Source organism: Delphinus delphis, chromosome 1 (genome assembly GCF_949987515.2).
Source record: "Delphinus delphis chromosome 1, mDelDel1.2, whole genome shotgun sequence".
In the NCBI taxonomy this organism is placed as follows: Eukaryota; Metazoa; Chordata; class Mammalia; order Artiodactyla; family Delphinidae; genus Delphinus; species Delphinus delphis.
The window spans coordinates 99,551,181-99,570,583 of NC_082683.1; the positions used below are offsets into that span (position 1 = coordinate 99,551,181).

At 36.2% G+C, this 19,403-nt stretch overlaps 1 protein-coding gene across 5 annotated transcripts in view; it reads right to left on the bottom strand.

Annotated features, from left to right (window-relative positions):
* PHTF1 (putative homeodomain transcription factor 1) overlaps positions 1 to 19,403 on the bottom strand; it is a 71,219-nt gene that overhangs the window by 45,576 nt on the left and 6,240 nt on the right. For 3 of the 5 annotated variants that reach the window (XR_009521520.1, XR_009521519.1, XM_060027525.1), the window contains exons 4-5: positions 3,550 to 3,619; positions 2,918 to 3,076 (exon numbers count right to left, since the gene is read on the bottom strand). Coding sequence is in view for 1 of the 5 variants with exons in the window: in XM_060027525.1 (XP_059883508.1) it covers positions 2,918 to 3,076; positions 3,550 to 3,619 (229 nt within the window). In the remaining 4 variants the exon portion in view is untranslated. Of the gene's footprint in view, positions 1 to 2,257; positions 2,491 to 2,917; positions 3,077 to 3,549; positions 3,620 to 9,649; positions 9,825 to 19,403 lie in introns of those variants that run through there. The other 2 variants (XR_009521521.1, XR_009521522.1) reach the window with 2 other exon arrangements.

Consider the following 19,403-nt stretch of genomic DNA (forward strand, 5'->3'; position numbering starts at 1 on the left):
GGCTACCTAACAACGTGAATGTACTTAATGTCATTGAACTGTACACTTAAAAATAGTTAAGATGGTAAATTTCATGTATATTTTACCACAATGAAAAAAATATTGAGTTTAACAAGATCTATGCAGGCCTTATAAGAAAAAAAAATTCCTACAAAGCTTTACAGAAAGATATAACAGAAGACTTGATTAAAAGGAGAGATATATCAGGCTTCCCTGGTGGTGCAGTCGTTAAGAATCCTCCTGCCAATGCAGAGGACACAGGTTCGAGCCCTGGTCCAGGAAGATCCCACATGCCGCAGAGCAACTAAGCCCGTGCACCATAACTACTGAGTCTGCGCTCTAGAGCCCGCAAGCCACAACTACTGAGCCCGCATGCTACAACTACTGCAGCCCGTGCGCCTAGAGCCCCTGCTCCACAACAAGAGAAGCCACCGCAATGAGAAGCCCGCACACCACAACAAAGGGTAGCTCCCGCTCACCGCAACTAGAGAAAGCCCGTGCGCAGCAAAGACCCAGTGCAGCCAAAAATAAATAAATAAAATAAATTAATTAATTAAAGAGGAAAGATATATCAATTTTCTCCCCATTCCCTCCAAATATATCTATATCTATATTTTGTAGTGGGGAGTGGTGAGAACGGAGTTCCAATCCAAATTCCAATTTTTTTTTTTTGGTCTTTGATCATGATAAAATAATTCTAAATTATTTTGCAAAGAATAAGCAAGTAAGAACACCTAAGAGAAAATGTTGAAAAACACAGAATAATAGAGGAATACTTGTCCTGCTCAACATTACTACTCATTAAATAGCTACAGTAATTAAAGAAATGTGACACAGATATGAGAATAACCAGACAAACTGATGGTGCAGAATATATAGTCCGGAAATAGACCATGGTGTATACGGAAATTTAATATATATAATTTATCTCAGTAAGAAATTCTTTAATAACAAACATGTGGAAAAATATTTAACTTCACCCTTACAAGTGACCAAAGAAATGCACATTAAACAAGTAAAATACTAATTTTCGTATATCAAATTAGGTAACAATTTTTAAAATTATGATAATGCTAAGATTGTGGTAAAACAGAATCCACTACTTTCCAAAAGAATTATGTCACCAGCAGTTTCACTATATGCACTAAAAGCCTTAAAACGTTTACATTCTTTGATCTGTTAATTCTATTCCAGAGAATAAATTCCAAAGAAATAATACAAAATTTGAAAAATTTTGTTCATGATGGTATTATTAAGAAAGAACTAGAAACAACTTAATGCTCATTACATGGGAAGAGTTATGTAAATTATGGTACTTTTATATAATGGACTATAAAGCAGTTATAAAAAGTGTTTACGTTAAATCCTTATGATAGACTCATACAGACATTAAAATGATAGTTTGAAATGATGGTGTGTCCACATGATGTAATATTATGCAGCAACTAAATGACAGTTATGAAAACAATTCCAAAAAACTGACACAGATAAAAGAAAACAAAAATCACCCCAAATCCTTTCACCCTAACCCAACCTTCACCTTTCACCTACTCTTTGTTCTAAGTCATGTCTGTTTGCTCAGGTATAACCATATCTACGCTGCCCTCTTTCAGAAAGTGTTCCTGGTAGGCAATGGAGTATATTAAAGAGCATACACTGGGCCCCTGCACATAGTGAAAAGAGAAAAAACATCAGGTAGTGACGTGTAACACAGAAATTAACACAGACTTCTGTGACAGTGACTGAGGGGTGGTTCAACTACTTAGAAAGTTATAGACAGGGATGGCCTTTCTGTGAAAGTTACATCTGAGCACAGATCCTAAAGATGACAGAAAAGATAGCCACATGAAAAGCCTTACGATTGTTTCAAACGGAAAGAAAAGCCCTGGGTGAGGAATAGAAAAAGGCCTTATGCCTAGAGTAAGCAAGGAGGAGAGTGGTAAGACATGGCATCTGACAGGTTAGCAGGGGACAGATAATGTAGGGCACTGGAGGCCCCGGTGAGGAGTTTGGGTTTCTATTCCAAGGGCAATGAGAAGTCACTAAAGCGACTTAAAAAAGCAGGAAAATGACATGATAGGGTTTCCATTTCAAAAGATTTCTCTAATTGCTGTGAAAAGAGTGATGGGCAGAAAGAAAGCTCTGAGTAGATGCTATTCCAGTGATCTAGGTGAAGGGATGGTGGTGCTGTGGACTATGATGGTGGCAGCAGAGACTGGGATAAGTAGCCAGGACATATTCTGGAGGTCAAACTTACAGACTTGGTGACAGATGGAATATGAGGGTTGATGGTAGAGTAGAACAGGAAGACAACTTTTCGCTTGAAAACTGGGTAGCTGATGGCATCATTTAATGAAATGGGATAAAACCTAAAGGGGAATAAGACCGTATAAAAGAAAAGATTGTAAAAAAAAAAATCAGGAGTTCCATTTTGGATATGATTAAGTTCAAGATACCTATGAAATCTCCATATGGAAATGTCCAACAGGCAGTTGTATTTACAAGCCTGAAGCTCAGCAGAGAGATCTGGCCTGAAAATATAAATTTGAGAATCACCAGTATATCAATTATATTTAAAGGTACAAGCCTTGATGAGAGTACCTAGGGAAGAGAAGAGAATCCCGATCCAACCTAGAGGTAATCCAATATTCAAAGGTCAGACACAGGAAAAGTTTGAAAAGGCCTGGCCAGTGAGACAGGCAGAAAGAAATTCAAGAGAGAAGAGTTAGACAATCATGTTTGCTCTCTCTGAGCAAATAAATTTGAGATGATCTCCAAATGGTGTATGTCCCTTCGTTTCTTTGTACGTGAAACCATCAAATGAAAGGGTAAATGTAAGAACAGTAAGGTCTGCATGATCTGATAGCAACAGCGGCAAAAAGAAACTGTCATAGTTTATCCCAACTCCTCCAATTACCTTGCATGAGGTAAAGCAGTAGCAGCCAAACAAAGATTCTTAAAGAGGTAACCTGAATCCACCAATTGCTGAAAAAGGGAAAAAATACAACTCGAACAAGCCCCTTCCGAGTCAGAGATGTCCACGGAATTTCAGGTTTGGCTTTGGCAAATGTTGAGCCTTTAAATATACAATAAAACAAAACATCAAACATTTATGTACACTAGACTAATGCCCACTTGTAACACTATATTAAAAACAGGTGAGAGCAAAAATCAGCACATAACCTGTTCAGTGAAAAAGAATCCTCTTCGATGTTCATTATATATACTAACTTCTTGTCTCAATCACTAGGACAGGAGCTCAAAATAAGTCAGGCTTGTTTGAACGGTATACATATATTTTTCTTCATTACACAGCAGCAAGTCTCCAAGTTCATCTCTTTCACCCTCATGGAAACCACGTAATTTACATAGCCACACAGTATAAAGCAAAGGGGAAAAAATGCTAAAGCCTGAATGATGCAGGAAGAACACTACTTTGGGAAATTAAAGTATACCATCATATAGGGAAGATATCCAAAAAGAATCTTTAGTACCACTATGAAATAATATAATGATATACCTAAGAAACAAGCCAACTTTAGAACTCACCTCTGATTAAGTCAACATCAATCAAGTCTGCCTTTATGTGACCCATCTTTTTTGGTTTGTTTTTGAAGCCCTAGAATAAAACAAAACAAAAACCAGAAATAAACAGCATTTTAAAAGCCCTTTTAAAACAAAAGCTAAATTTACGTTTCTTTTTCTCTACACCTGACTCCCTTTTACTGAGTACACTTTAATCCTAATGCTCCTTAAAGGAACCTGTCATTAATATTTGTTTTAGTTTTTAGTTTTATCAAGTAATGCATGCACAGACTTTTATCACCTTTAAAAATAATCAAACAGTACCAAAAGGTCAGTAAGTGAAAAACAGGTAGTCCCCTGAGCCACCTTACCTCTCCTCCCAATTTCATTCATTAAAAACAAATGCTTTCATCTTTTTTTAGCTGTTTCTCTTGATATTTACTTACATAGGTCTAAATAATATGTTTATTCTGCTATTTTTCAATTTATTGATTTTAAAAATCACCTATGGGGCTTCCCTGGTGGCACAGTGTTTGAGAATCTGCCTGCTAATGCAGGGGACACGGGTTCGAGCCCTAGTCTGGGAGGATCCCACATGCCGCGAGCAACTAGGCCCATGAGCCACAGCTACTGAGCCTGCGCGTCTGGAGCCTGTGCTCCGCAACAAGAGAGGCCGCGACAGTGAGAGGACCGCGCACCACAATGAAGAGGGGCCCCCGCTCGCCGCAACTAGAGAAAGTCCTCGCACAGAAATGAAGACTCAGCACGGCAAAAATAAATTAATTAATAAACTCCTACCCCCAACATCATCTTTAAAAAAAAAAAAAAAAATCACCTATGAACTCCTAATATAGTATATGAGAATTTAGCTTTCTTACACTACTAATTCTCACCTCCTCACTTCCACCCCAAAAACATATATCCTCACAATATAGTCAATTAATTTGTGACAATAATAATATAATAATAATCAGTAGAGTATGATCACTATGAAATATCATTCCTTGTTCACTCTATTTATATGCTTCCTTTTATATGCTTCCTTTTATTCTATGAGGTCAGTGAAAATATTTATCAGTTTCCAAATACTCAAATGCCAGAAAATTAATCAAAGTCCTTTTTTTTTCCTTAAAGAAAAAAAATTCCTGGAAACCCCCTTCCCAGGACCCTCTTTCTATCTTGCTGCTGGAATTGGACTAGCTGCTCTCTGGGCCTGTTGCATGGCTGTAATCCCAGAACTGCTCACTCTCATCCTGACAATCCCCTTCCCCCCTCTCTGTGGTAAGTCCTTATTTGCTGTATCTGTATCTTCTGGGAGCACATTCCTTCCGTAGTTTCCTGAGAAAGGGGTCACAGAAGACAGTGTTTTCAATCCTTGCATGTCTGAAAATGATTTCATTCTACCCTTATACTTGATTAAAAGTTACCCTAGATGCAGAATTCTAAGTTGTTAATAATTTTCCCTCAGGAATTGAGACACTGTTCCATGGTTTTCTAGCTTCCAATGTAGCTGTTGCAAACTCCAATGCCATTCTGATTCCTGATCCTTTGAATGTGAATTGTTTCCTTCCTCTTAATCCTCACTTTATTCATGGTGTTCAGAATGATGTGCCTTTTTTTTTGACAGAAGTGACATTTATGATAAAACATGTATTTTGTTTTATCACATAATTATATGCCTTGATTATGAGTCTTTTATCATCTATTGTGCTGAGAATCCCTTCCATATAGAAATACATGTCTTTCAGTTTTAGGGAAGTTTTCTCATAATTTATATTTAAATTTCTTCCCTTTTAAGACTTTTGACTTTTCTCTCCTATTTTCTACCTCTTTTGTCTTTCTGTTCTGCTTTCTAGAAATTTCTTCAAATTCTTCTATTACATTTTTCATTTTGATTCTTTGGGTTCATTCCTTTCTCTTCTCTTTCATCCTGGAAGATTTCTTCAAATATCTAGTAATCATTGGCTGTCCACTTATATATTAGAATGAGGAGTTAAAACCTGATGGACATTTTATTTCAAGGTATATACCCAAGAGAAAGATATATAAATTTCACTAAATAATGTGTACAAAATGTTCCTAGAGGAATTATTTATAAAAGCCCCAAATTGGAAACCACCCATCAACAACAACCAGAAATTGCCCAGCGGTAGTAGAATGGATAATAATTGTGGTGCTACAGTGAATAAACTGCAATTATGCAACAACATGACTGGATCTCACATACATAATATTGAACAAAAGAAACGTAACATTGAACAAAAGAAATTAGACTCAAAAGTGTATGTATTGTATAATTTCATTTATGTAAGCCTCAAAATAGGCAAAACTTAACCTATGGTGCTGCTATAGTAGTAAGGATACAGGTTACCTCTGTTGGTAGCAGTGACTGGAAGAGCATGTGATGGGGAGCTTCTGTGTTACTCCTAATGTTCTATTTCTTGATCTGAGTGTTTATCACATGGTTATGTTCAGTTTGTGAAAATTCCTCAAGCTGTACTCTTATCATTCTGGGGTGGGTGGGTGTGAGTAGAAGTCCCCCACTTTTCAAAAGTTTGCTTTACACCATTTTGCTTTTACAAAAGACCTACATTAGTATCTGTCTTCGCTAACCGAAAAAAATCCAAAGAGGATTTTTACTTTTCCAAACAAAGATGAAGAGCATAAACAGCGTTCAGTGATCTCAGGGAGCTCTGACAGAGGCAGCACACACCCGAGCAGGGAGAGCAGCACCACCAGGCTCCTTCCCCAGGAACACACTCAGCATCTCAGCATCAAGCCCCCATAGCTTTGAAAGGTGTCTGTGAGCATCTGTGCTGCATTTCGATGTATTTTGTGCATCTGTTAGCAAGATGTGTCCTATGGTAATTGCTTCTTCACAATTGCCATTTCGGCTTACGAAAAGTTTCATAGGAACACTCTACTTTTGGATAATGGGGGAAACCTGGTAACTCATATTCACTGAATATGTTTTATTTTATTAACACATAGACAATGGTTTTACAGGAAAAACTCGGGATTTGAAAGTCATGATAACCTTGCTGTATATTATGACTCAAAAGCAAATTTGTGAATTATCTTTTGTGTTTAAAAATCCTGGTTTGCCTAACAGTTTTGTTTCATTATGATTAATAAGTATAACTGTTTTAAAAGATGAATTTTAATTTCGTGCTCAATCAACACTTGTACATGCTAGTTCCTGATCAAGTTTTTAAAATTAGATATTTAACCATTAAAATTATTGTAAAAATTAAACGTTAGAGTAATTTGCTATTTCTCTAGTCTAGATATTGAGCCAATATTGATCTTTGGTTCTGTTTAACTAAAAGATGCAGCCAAACAATTTCTTTAAAGTGAACCCTATGTTTCTATCCAATTAACTACAAACTGTAGATTTTAACAAAAACAAAAAAAAAGTTTTAAAACTCTAAATGTAATAAAATTAAATCTAAGAAGGAATCAAATTTTGATAATTAGACATTTCAGGGGCAAAAATAACCCTTTGGAAAAAATATGTGCACTAATTTTTGAAATATGCATAATATTCATGGAAATAACAATGATCTTGTCCTACATTTGAAATCAGAAATGAAAATTTTAAAAGTAAAGATATCACTGTATTATATTCTAACAGGCATAGGCCTTGTGGACATTTGCAGCAGTACTATTCTAACTAAAGAAGCTTAAAGTGCCTTAACTTTAAAGCCACATTAATTTTTCTACTTTCTTTGCTTTCTAGACTTTTCACCTACAATGTTATAGAATCAGAATTAGCATTATCTAAAGGTAAACACCAAATTAGGAAAACCTCCCTCAGCAATAGAAACACATTCATTCATTCACTTAGGCAACAAATATGCAATACGTTTCTTCCGTATGCCAGATAAGCTACTTGAGCTAAGCACAGAGCACTAAGGAAGTCAAAGCACGGCTCTATCTTCAGAGTGTGCACACACAGAAGGGAAAACAGACAGTAAAGCCAAATATTTGAGGTTCCTCAGGAAAACACCCCCTGAACTTCCCTCACCATTTTTTGGACAAAAATCATTAAGAAATTTATGACCACCGTTCTTGAGCCAGATAAGACAGTCGCTAGATACTTTTATATGTGTCTGTGCTGAGGAAGAATAAAAAACACATGCCATGCTTTTGTTTTAGGATCCTTCTGCTTGATCCTACATATTCTACAGTATGTATAGTAAGAGGCAAAATGTGCACAGCACTACTCTAAGCACTTTACATAAACTTACATTAATTTGTTTAACTCATTTAGTCCTCACAACTGTCCTGTGAGACAGGCACCTTTATTATCTTCACTTTACAGATGAGGAAAACAAGGCACAGAGACTCTAACTCGTTCATTCTCACTACAAACCACTACACATCCTGTCTCTCACCATACAGTACAAAATGCATTCCTAATCAATGTAGGGAGAGGTTTTGAGATAAACAAGATTGCATGCCTCTGAAAGGTTCCATGGGATTAATAAACCCGGGGAGCTGTGAGTGAATTTCCTTATTGGCCACAACCCAGGGCCACAACCTAGCAGCCCACAATAAAACTGTAGGAGAAAAGTGGGATACCCCTGCACTAGTTGCTAGAGCAGTGGTCTGGAAATTTTCTGCAGAGCCCAGCTACTGGCTGTATTCAGCCCTCTCTAATGTTTGCTCCCCACAGAGCTGTGTAATATCTTCAAAGCTCAGAACCACCTGACTGATGTAGTTCCTACTTTTAGGTAGAGGGACTAAAGCACTGGAAATACTGCTGCAGTACTGTTGGACTCCATGTTTAAAAGGGAATAAAAGACAAGGGAAACCCTGTAACACATCTCTCTCTCTTAGTGTGCTGAAATGTCCATTTTAACGCCACTGATTCTATACTACCGTATAGTAGTCGGGCACAAAGAGAGAAGTCACCTGATTTAGAGCAGATGATGAACAACAAAACAACAATTACAAGGCAAGTACAGCACTATAGGAATATGTGTAAAGGACACCTAACTCAGATTTAAGAAGTCAAAGAAAGATTTCCAAAGGAAAATAATACCTGATCCAAGACCTGAAGGGTGTATAAGAATTTGCAAAGAAGGACATGGGCTGTAGCAAAAGGGGAAATTAAGAAAAGTATATGAGGGCTTCCCTGGTGGCGCAGTGGTTGAGAGTCCACCTGCCGATACAGGGGACACGGGTTCGTGACCCGGTCCGGGAAGATCCCACATGCCGTGAAGCGGCTAGGCCCGTGAGCCATGGCCGCTGAGCCTGCACGTCCGGAGCCTGTGCTCCGCAACGGGAGAGGCCACAACAGTGAGAGGCCTGCGGACCGCAAAAAAAAAAACAAACAAAAAAAAACCCAGAAAAGTATATGAGAAGACCTCGAAATAAGAGATAGCATGACAAAAACTAAAGTTCAAGAAGACCTAAAGCAGAGTGAAAGTGAAAAAGGGGTTAAGGTATGAAAGAGAGAAACTGGAGAGGTAAGCAGAAGCCAGATTTTGAAGACTATAATCATGCTAAGAGTGTGCATTTATCATAAGGATAACAGGAAGTCAGAGAACAGTTTTAAATATGAGAAAAAGTCAGATTTGTGTTAAAACAAAAAGAAAATAACAATAAGCTGGCTTCAGTGATTATTGAGGGGTGAGGGGGAAACGGGGGCAGAGAAAACAGAAAGTTAAAAAAGTGACTCCAGTAACCTAGATCAGGAGTGGACAAACTTTGTCTGTAAAGGGCATGTGGTATTTTAGGGTTTGTGAGCTGTACCACGTGTGTGCTAGTACTCAACCCAGCCACTGTTGCACGAAGGCTGACTTAGACACAGACAATAAACATGTAAAACATGAAGCCTGCAGTGCTCCAGCGAGTCTGGCTGCAGGCAACAGTTTGTGGACCAGATGAGTGCAGACAACAGGTCAGTCCAGACCATCAGAAGCATGACCTAGGAAAAGTATGCATAGTCAAAAAATACAAGAAGGTAGAATCCAGAAGTCTTGGTAATTAAAAATGTGGGATCAGTGTGAAAGTGAGGCCACAGAAGAATTCCAAACCCCAACTTGAGCACTCTAACTGCTCACTGAGTAGGAAAGGTGAGAGAAGGCACAGGGCTGGTCAAAGTAGGGGAGCTCACATTCTGCTCAGTCCTCTGGCCAAGCTGGAAACCTGTGGGGCAAGGAAGGACTCTCCTCCCACAGGAAGGCACTGCGAGTCACATGACAAAAGGTGAAGACATAACAATCTTCTTAACAGTTGAAGATGAGGAGATAGCCTTCTAACTTAGCCTTTCTGCACTTCAGTTACTTCACCTGTAAAATGAGAATGATAATACATCTACCTCATGGAATTGTTGTAAGGATTGATTAAGAAAGCGAGAGAGACAGAGACAGAGAAAGAGAAGTTCTTAAAATAATACAAGACACATTCTAAATACTCATTATCATTATTATTATTACACCACCAAAAACACATACACATGCCCTCCTGCATGCACTATAGTTTCCCCCATATAGTTTTCTCACAATTTTAGTTAAATCAATATTTGATGTTTAGAGTATTATGATTACATAAAACATGTTCCCACCTAAGTCAAGTAGTAACCAATGATTATATTTCCTTTCTTGGAAATGCTGTTTGCCCTGAAATTGTTAATTGCCTCATTTTCCCCCCTACCTTTATAAATAGGAATTGTATATATTTAAGATATACAATGTGAGGCTTTGATATACATATACATTGTGAAATGATTACCACAATCAAGCTAATTAACATATCCATCACCTCAGATTGTTAGCATTTTTTTGCATTTTTGTGTGTTGCATACATTTAAAATCTACTCTCTTAGCAAATTTCAAGTATACAATACAGTATTATAAACTATAGTCACCATGCTGTATATTAGATCTCCCAAATTTATTCATCTTATAACTGCAAGTCTATTACCTTTGACCAACATCTCCCCATTTCCCCCACACCTCAGCCCCTGGTAACCATTCTACTCTCTGCTTCTATGAGTTTGACTCTTTTAGATTCCACTTATAAGTGAGATTTTGCAGTATTTGCTTTCTGTGCTTGTTTTATTTCACTTAGTGTGATACCCTCCAGATCCATCTGTGTTGTAACAAATGGTAGGATTTCCTTCTTTTTAAAGGCTGAATAATATTCCACCTCATAAGATAGACAGAGAAATAGGGCACATTTTCTTTACCTATTCATCTGTCAACAGACACTTAAGCTGTTTCCATATCTTGACTACCATGAATAATGCTGCAATGAATATGAAGTGCATATATCTCTTCAAGAAAGTAATTTTATTTCCTTTGGATAAATATCCAGGAAGAGGGATTGTTGGATCATAAGGTAGTTCTATTTTTATTTTTTTGAGGAGCCTCCATACTCTTTTCCATAACAGCTGTACCAATTTACATTCCCACCAACAGTATACAACGGTTTCCTTTTCTCTGTATCCTCACTAATGCTTATTATCTTTTGACTTCTCTGATAATTGTCATCCTAACAGGAATGAGGTGATGTTTCACTGTCGTTTTGATTTACATTTCCTTAATGATTAGAGATGCTGAGCACGTATTCATATACCTGCTGGCCACTTGTATGTCCTTTTTAGAAAAATGTCTATACAGGCCCTTTGCCTATTTTTTAATTGGATCAGGTTGCATTTTATATTGTTGATGTTTCCTTTGCTGTGCAAAAACTTCTTAGTTTGATATAGTCACATTTGTTTATTTTTGCTTTTGTTGCCTGTGCTTTTGGTGTCAAATTCAAAAAAATCATTTCCAAGACCAATGTCAAAGAGATTTTTCCCTATGTTTTCTTCTAGGAGTTATACAGTTTCAGGTCTTACATTTAAGTCTTTAATCCATTTTTAGTTTATTTTTGTGTTTGGTGTAAAATAAGGGTCTGATATCATTCTTTTGCATGAAGATATCCAGTTTCCCAACACCATTTATTGAAGAGACTGTCATTTCTCCATTGTGTATTCTTGGTGCCTTTGCCAAAGATTAGTTGACCCTATGTGCATGGGTTTACTTCTGGGCTCTCTATTCTGTCCCACTGCTCTATGTGTCTTTTATGCCAGTACCATACTGTTTTTATTACTATAGCTTTGTAATATAATTTGAAATCAGAAAGTGAAATGAGATGTCTCCAGCTTTGGTCTTCTTGTTCAAGATTGCTTTAGCTATTTGGGGTCCCTCTGTGGTTCCATATGAATCTTGATTATTTTTTCTGTATCAGTTAAAAATGCCATTGGACTTTTGATAGAGATTGCTTTGAATCTGTAGATTGCTTTGGGTAGTATGGACATTTTAACAATATTTTTTTCCTTTTCCAAATAATAGATTCTGTTTTCTCTTCCCGTTTTATTGAAATATAAAGACATAGAGCACTGTATAAGTTTAAGGTGTACAGCACAGTGATTCGACTTACATACATCATGAAATAATTACAAGTTTAGAGAACATCCAATATCTCACATAGATACAAAATAAACAAAATAGAAAAAAAAGTTTTTCCTTGTGATGAGAACTCTTAGGATTTACTCTCTTAACAACTTTCATATATAACATACAGCAGTGTTGATTACATTTATCATGTTGTACATTACATTTTAACAGTAGGAATTCTTCCAATCCATGAACATGAGCTATCTTTCATTTGTGTCTTCTTCAATTTCTTTCATCAATGTTCCATATTTTTCAGTGTACAGATCTTTCACCTCCTTGTTTAATTTATTCCTAAGCACTTTATTCTTTTCGATGCTATTGTAAATGGAACTGCTTTCTTAATTTCTTTTGCAGACAGTTCATTGTAAGTGTATAAAATTTTTCCTTTTCACTTGTCTCAAAATTTTTAATTGACTCTTTGACCCATTGGTTGTTCAAGATTATACTGTTTAATTTCCACATATTTTTGAATTTTCCAGTTTTCCTCCTGTTATTGATTTCTAGTTTAATAACACTGGTCAAAAGTTATCTGATATAAATTCAATCTTCTTAAATTTGTTAAGACTTTGTTTCATGGCCTAACATATGATCTATCCTGAAGCAGGTTTCATGTGCACTTGAGGAGAATGTGTATTGTGCTGCTGATGGATGGAATGTTCTGTATATGTCTGTTAGGTTCATTTAGTCTAAAGTGCAGTTCAAGCCAAACGTTTCCTTATTGATTTTCTGTCTGGATGATCTATCCATTGTTGAAAGTTGGATACTGAAGTCCCCTACTAGTACTGCATTGCTCTCTATGTCTCCCCTTAGGTCTGTTTATATTTGCTTTATATATTTAGGTGCTCCTATGTTGGGATGTAAGGACTGTTCAACATCCACAAATCAATTGAATACACCACATTATCCAGATGAAGGATAAAAATCATATTATTATCTCAATAAATGCAGAAAAAGCATTTGACTAAATTCAACACCCATTTATGATAAAAACTCAGCAAAGTGACTATAGAGGGAAAGAAACTCAACATAAGAAAGGCCATATATGACAAGCTTCATTTTTTTCATTCACTTAACTTTCTACATATAGATTACTAATTCATTTTGAAACTCCCTATAAGTGTTACAAATCTGCTCCCAGTGTGCTCAAACACAACAAACACTGGTTTCTTTTTTTTCCTCCTTGAAGATGTCTACATACCACAGTTTCCTGTCTGCCTGCTCCTTTCTGGTCTTGTTATTTTCTAGCCTAATAAATGAACTTCATCTTGGGACATCTCTTAAGAATCCAGAATTCTTTTTACCTCTCTCTGTGTCAGCCATCCTGTCTCCTGATACTATGGATTCCTCTTTTTTGGTTTACTCACTCGTATACAGTACATGTCCTCCTCTGAGGGGAGACATGAGTGACACACTTTTTAGACTTTGAGGGTTTGAATATATCTTCATGTGATGCCTTTATACTTGGTTAATAGTTAGACTGGGCATAAAGTTTTAGATTGAAAGCCATTTTCTCTGAGAACTTTGAAGGTTCCATCGTCTTCTAACTTCCAATGAGCCAGAAGTTGCTGCTGAGAGGCCCAATGTCATTCTGACTCCCAATCTTGTATAAGATCTGTTTTGATCCTTCTCTCTATTCCCTGCTTAACACAGGCTCTAATTTCAAATGTTATTGTGATGTTGTGATTTGTAAAAAGAAATTTATTTTGGTCTCTGTCCCCAGTTCCTGACACAGGGCTCCTGAAACCCTTGTAATTTCCTGGGTGACAAGAGTGCCTTTTGTTCTAATGAGGCAACTCTAGGTGGGCTCCTGCATGAGGGCTGGTCACCAGAAGGAACAAACTATGATTAGAAGCTTGGAATTTTCAGGCCCTCCCTCTCCCCCATTCTCTTGCAAAGGGAGAAGGGCTGAAAACAGAGTTAATGATTGATCATGCCTACTAGATGAAGCCTCCATGAAGTTCAGAGAGCTTCCAGCTTTGTGAACACATCCACTCCAGTAGGGTGGCATACCCCAAACTGCACAGGGACAAAAGCTCCTGTGCTCTGGACCCTTCCAGACCTCACCCTATGTACCTCTTCATCTGGCTATTCATCTGTATCTTTTATCATATTCCTTAATAAACTGGTAAATGTTTAAGGAAGTGTTTCCCTGAGTTCTATGAACCACCCTAGGAAATTAATCAAACCTGAGGAGAAGGTTGTGAGAAATTCTGACTTGTAGCCGAATTGGACAGAAGTTGGGGGTAACCTAGGACCTACTTCTTGCAGTTGGCATCCAAAGTGGGGTAAGGAGCAGTCTTGTGGGACCAAGCCCTTAACCTGTGTGAGCTGACACTACCTCCAGGTACACAGTGTCAGAAATGAGTTGAATTGTAGGATACCCAGCTGGTGTCACAGAGAACTGCCTGGTGTAGGGAAAAATCTCCACACATTTAGTGACCAGAAGTGGTGTTTTGTGTGAATAAAGGAGACTCACAGGAGAAACACAAGAGGCAGACTGAAGTGAATCTTTCTAAAATTTAGTTCTGAAATTTCATAATAATGCTGATCACTCAAAAGATCCTTTTGATCTGTAAATGTGTGTATTTCAGCTCTGGGAAATTTTAAAATATTATTTATTTGATAATTTCTTCTCCACATATTTCCGTTTCCTGGAACACCTATTAGTTGGATTTTAGGCTTCCTACATGAACTGCACTCACTTTTCTATTTTTTTTTCCTGGTACGCGGGCCTCCCACTGCTGTGGCCTCTCCCGTTGTGGAGCACAGGCTCCGGAGGCGCAGGCTCAGCGGCCATGGCTCACGGGCCCAGCCGCTCCGCGGCATGTGGGATCTTCCCGGACCGGGGCACGAACCCGTGTCCCCTGCATCGGCAGGCGGACTCTCAACCACTGCGCCACCAGGGAAGCCCTCTATTTTTTTTTTCCTCATTCTTTCATATTATTTTTCTGGGAAATGGCCTCAACTTTATCTTCCAACTTTCCTACTGAATTTACTTTGGTTATTTTTATTTTCTGGTTCTCTTACTTTTTCATCTATAGACTTTTTAAAAAATAGTACACAGTTCTTTAAATATATTAATTATATCTTTAAAATAGTATTCTTATAATTCCTGTATCATTTTTTAAAATCTCTTTCCTTCCTTTTCTCTAGGTCTCAAATATTTGAGCATCTTCAATTATCCATTTATACTTAAGAGTGAGGCACTAACATGCTGAATGCCCATTCAGTGTGCAGTAGGGGAAGCTTATTGAACAGTGGTCTCGTTGTAGAGAGTAGCCAGCCATTTCACTTCCAGTATCCTTAGGTCTTTTCAGTCAGCTTGTGCAAAAACAAATTCCAGTCTTCTGTTTAGAGATTATAAGCCTGGCCACCAGACTTTTACTTAATCTCCTTTATGAGTACAGTATTTCACCCCATTCTCATTTGTGTATGGTATTCCAGAATCCAGAACTTCTCTGTTTCAGCCTCTCCAGAGAGCAAACTTCAATCTTCTGTCAGTGGAAGATAAGGTAACTATGAGGCTGTGTAGAATAAGGTGGAGGATCTGGGGGCAGGTCTATTGCCCCTTATACATATGCTCAAACAATCCTATTTCCAGTTCTACCTCATATCTGCAGATATACCTGATGCATCTAATTCCTGAGTCTTTCAGAAATTAAATACAGGGGTCTTTTTCCTCTAATCTTTTTTAAATTTAAGAATAGTTGATGTACAATATTATAAAAGCTACAGGTGTACAATATAGTGATTCACAATTTTTAAAGGTTATACTCCATTTATAGTTATTTATAAAATATTGGCTATATTCCTTGTGTTGTACAATATATCCTTGTAGCTTATTTCATAGATAATACTTTGCACCTCTTAATTCCCTACCACTATATTGTCCCTCCCCACTTCCCTCTCCCCACTGGTAACCACTAAATACAGGTGTTTTAAAACAGGGAATTCACTTGTTTCCCACTGGCATCCCCTACTATAGACACTTAACATTTTTACTTTCTTTACATCCATTTTCCAACTTTCAAAATTGTGTTAACAGCTCTCTTTTACAGTAGTCTTCTCTCCCATTCTTTCACTCCTATTGTAGGCTGATTTCTTTTCTTATTTATTATAATTTTAGAGAATTTTCAGAAGAAATCAGATGGAGATTAATGCACATATTCCAACTGTCATCTTTAATGAGGTGTCTCATCTATCATGTACCCACTATCCAGTTCAAGAAATAAAAGGTTACAAATACAGCTGAAATCACTTGTGTGTTTATGATTAGCCATTTAAAATTTCCTAGGTGTAAAATCATATCATTTTCAAACACTGATTTTTGTTATTCTAATATTAATTAGAAAAATAAAAGAACAAATATTTTAAAAGCAAAGATAATATTAATTAGAATGTTTTGCTCATCTTAGCAAATATATCTCAAACAGCATGTTAAATAATAGTAATAGGGGTTATTCTTGTTTTATTCTTTTGTGGGGGGGGGACTAAGTTGAGCTTCATTACTGAAAATAATGTTAGACCTTAGATTTAATATATTTTCTCAATTAAGAAATTTTAGAAGACAATTTTCATTGGGAATATATATGAATTTGTTGTGTACTACATTATGATTTCTCCTATTTTTTTCTATTGATGTGATTTAAGAAAATAGCTATATTGAGGTATAATTAATACTTTGTAAAACTCACTTATTTTTAGTGTAGTTTTAGTAGTTAATTTGGTGGATTTCTGGTAAATTTATAGAGTTGTGCAACCATCATCACACTCAAATTTTAGTACATTTCCATCACCAGAAAAACAAGAATGGCAATAAATCTCTGTTCCTATCCCCCAGCTGTAGGCAAACACTGATCTGCTTTCTATTTCTATAAACCTGCCTTTCCTAGAAATTTCATACAAACTGGATCACAGAATATAGTCTTTTGTGTCTGGTCCCTTTCACTTAGCATAACATTTTTGAGGTTCATCCATGTTGTAGCATGTATTAATAGTTTTTATTGCTGAGTCATGTGCCATTGTATGGATATAACACATTTGTTTACCTACTCACCAGTTGATAGATATTTGGATTTTTTTTCTAGTTTTTGGCAATTATGAATAGTATTGCTATGAATATTTGCATGTGCCCATATGTTTTTATTTCTCTTAGGTAGATAACTAGGGGTGGAAATGCTGGGTCATATGAGAAGTATATATATTTAAATGTTTCTACTTTCCATTCCCACCAGCAGTGTATGAGAGTTCTGGTTCCTCCATATCCTGACTAACAAAGATCTTCTACATTTTCTTCTAGAAAACCTTAGACTTTTAGTTCTTACACTTAAGTCCATGATCCTTTTTAAGTAATTTTTGTGTACAGTGTGAGGTAAGAATCAAAGTTCATTTTTATACATGTAACTATCCAATTGTTCCAGCACCATTTGTTGACAAGACTATCATTTCTTCATTGAATTATTTTGGCATCTTTGTCAAAATCAATTTATCAAAACTGTAAGGATTTATTTCTAGATTTTCTATTCTGTTCCATTGATCTATTACTCATGCCAATACTACACTATCTGAATTACTTACAGCTTTACAGTAAATTGTGAGATCCAGTAAGTCCTCTAACTCTAGTCCTTTTAAACTTATTTTGAATATTTTAGGTCTTTTACATTCCTTATCAACTTTAGAATTAGCTTATCAATTTCTACCAAAAGAAAAGAGTCTGCTGGAACTTTAAAGGGATTATAGTGAATCTATAGATACATTTGGAGAGAACTGCCATCTTAACAATGTTAAGTCTTTCAGATCACAAGTGTGAAATGCTACTCCATTTCTTCAGATTTTTAATTTCTCTTAGCAACGTTCGTAGTTTTCAGTATACAGGGGTTATACATACTATGTTAAACTTATTCCTAAGTATTTTACTCTTTGTGATGTATTGTGAATGAATTGTTTTCTTAATTTCATTTTTGGAATACTCATGGCTGGTATATAGAAATACAAATAATTTTTGTATATTGATCTTAAATCTAGAGGCCTTGCTAAACTCATTTATTGTTAGTAATGCCTTAGGAATTTCTAAATATGGGATCATGTCACCATGAATAAAAGCAATTTTCATTTTCTTTTCTCAATGCCTTTTATTTCTTTTTCCTTGTCTTACTGCACTGGCTAGAATCCCTAGTACAACGTTAAATGGACGTGGTGAGAGCAGACATCCTTGCTTTATTCCTGATTTGAGGGACAAAGCACTCAGTCTTTAATTCCTAACTATAGTGTAAGCTGTAGGTTTTTTGTTTTTTTTTAAATACATGATAACTTATTATTATTATTTGCTATACAGCAGGTTCTTATTAGTCATCTATTTTATACATATTAGTGTATATATGTCAATCCCAATGACAGGTTTTTTAATAGACACCCTTTGACAGATTGAAGAAATTACCAGTTTATCAGTAATGGGCATTGAATTTTGTCAAATGGTTTTCTTGTCTCTACTGAAAAGACCATGCATTTTATCCCTTATTAATATGATATATTACATTAATTTATCTTAAACCAACAACGTATTTCTCAGATATCCCACTTGGTCATGGTAGATAATCCATTTTACATGTTGTTGAATTTGGTTTGTTAATATTTTATTAAAGATTTTTACAGTTATGTTTAGGACAAATTTTCTTTCTTTTTAATAAATCAGTATGATAGTTTATTAAAAGCTCCATATTATGCCTCAGGTAGGATTTTTTTCTTCCAGTTTTATTGAGATATAATTGACATATAGCACTGTATAAGTTTAAGGTATATGGCATAATGATTTGACTTACATACATTATGAAATGATTACCACAATAAGTTTAGTGAACATCCACCATCTCATAGATACAAAATTAAAGAAAGAGAAAAAAAATTTTTTTTCCTTGTGATAAGAACTCTTAGGATTTACTCTCAACAACTTTCATATATAACATGCAGCAGCGTTATTTATATTCATGTTGTACATTACAGTCCTAGTACTTATTTATCTTATAATTGGAAGTTTGTACCTTTTGACTGCCTTCATCCAATTCCCCCTCCTCCAAACCCCCTGCCTGCTAACCATAAATCTGATCTCTTTTTCTATAAGTTTGTTTTTGAAATTCAATTGATCTAAAATAGTCTGTTAGTTCCTGTTATACAACATAGTGATTCCATATTTCTATACATTTCAAAATGACCACTAATATAAGTCTAGATATAATCTGTCCATGCAAAGATATTACATAATTACTGACCATACTCCCCACACTGTACATTTCATACTGGTGACTCATTTATTCTGCAACTGGAAGTTTGTACCTCTTAATCTCCCTCACCTATTTCTTCCCCTCACCACTCTTCTCTGGCAACCACCTGTTTGTTCTATCTGTAACTCTTTCTGTTTTGTTATGTTTG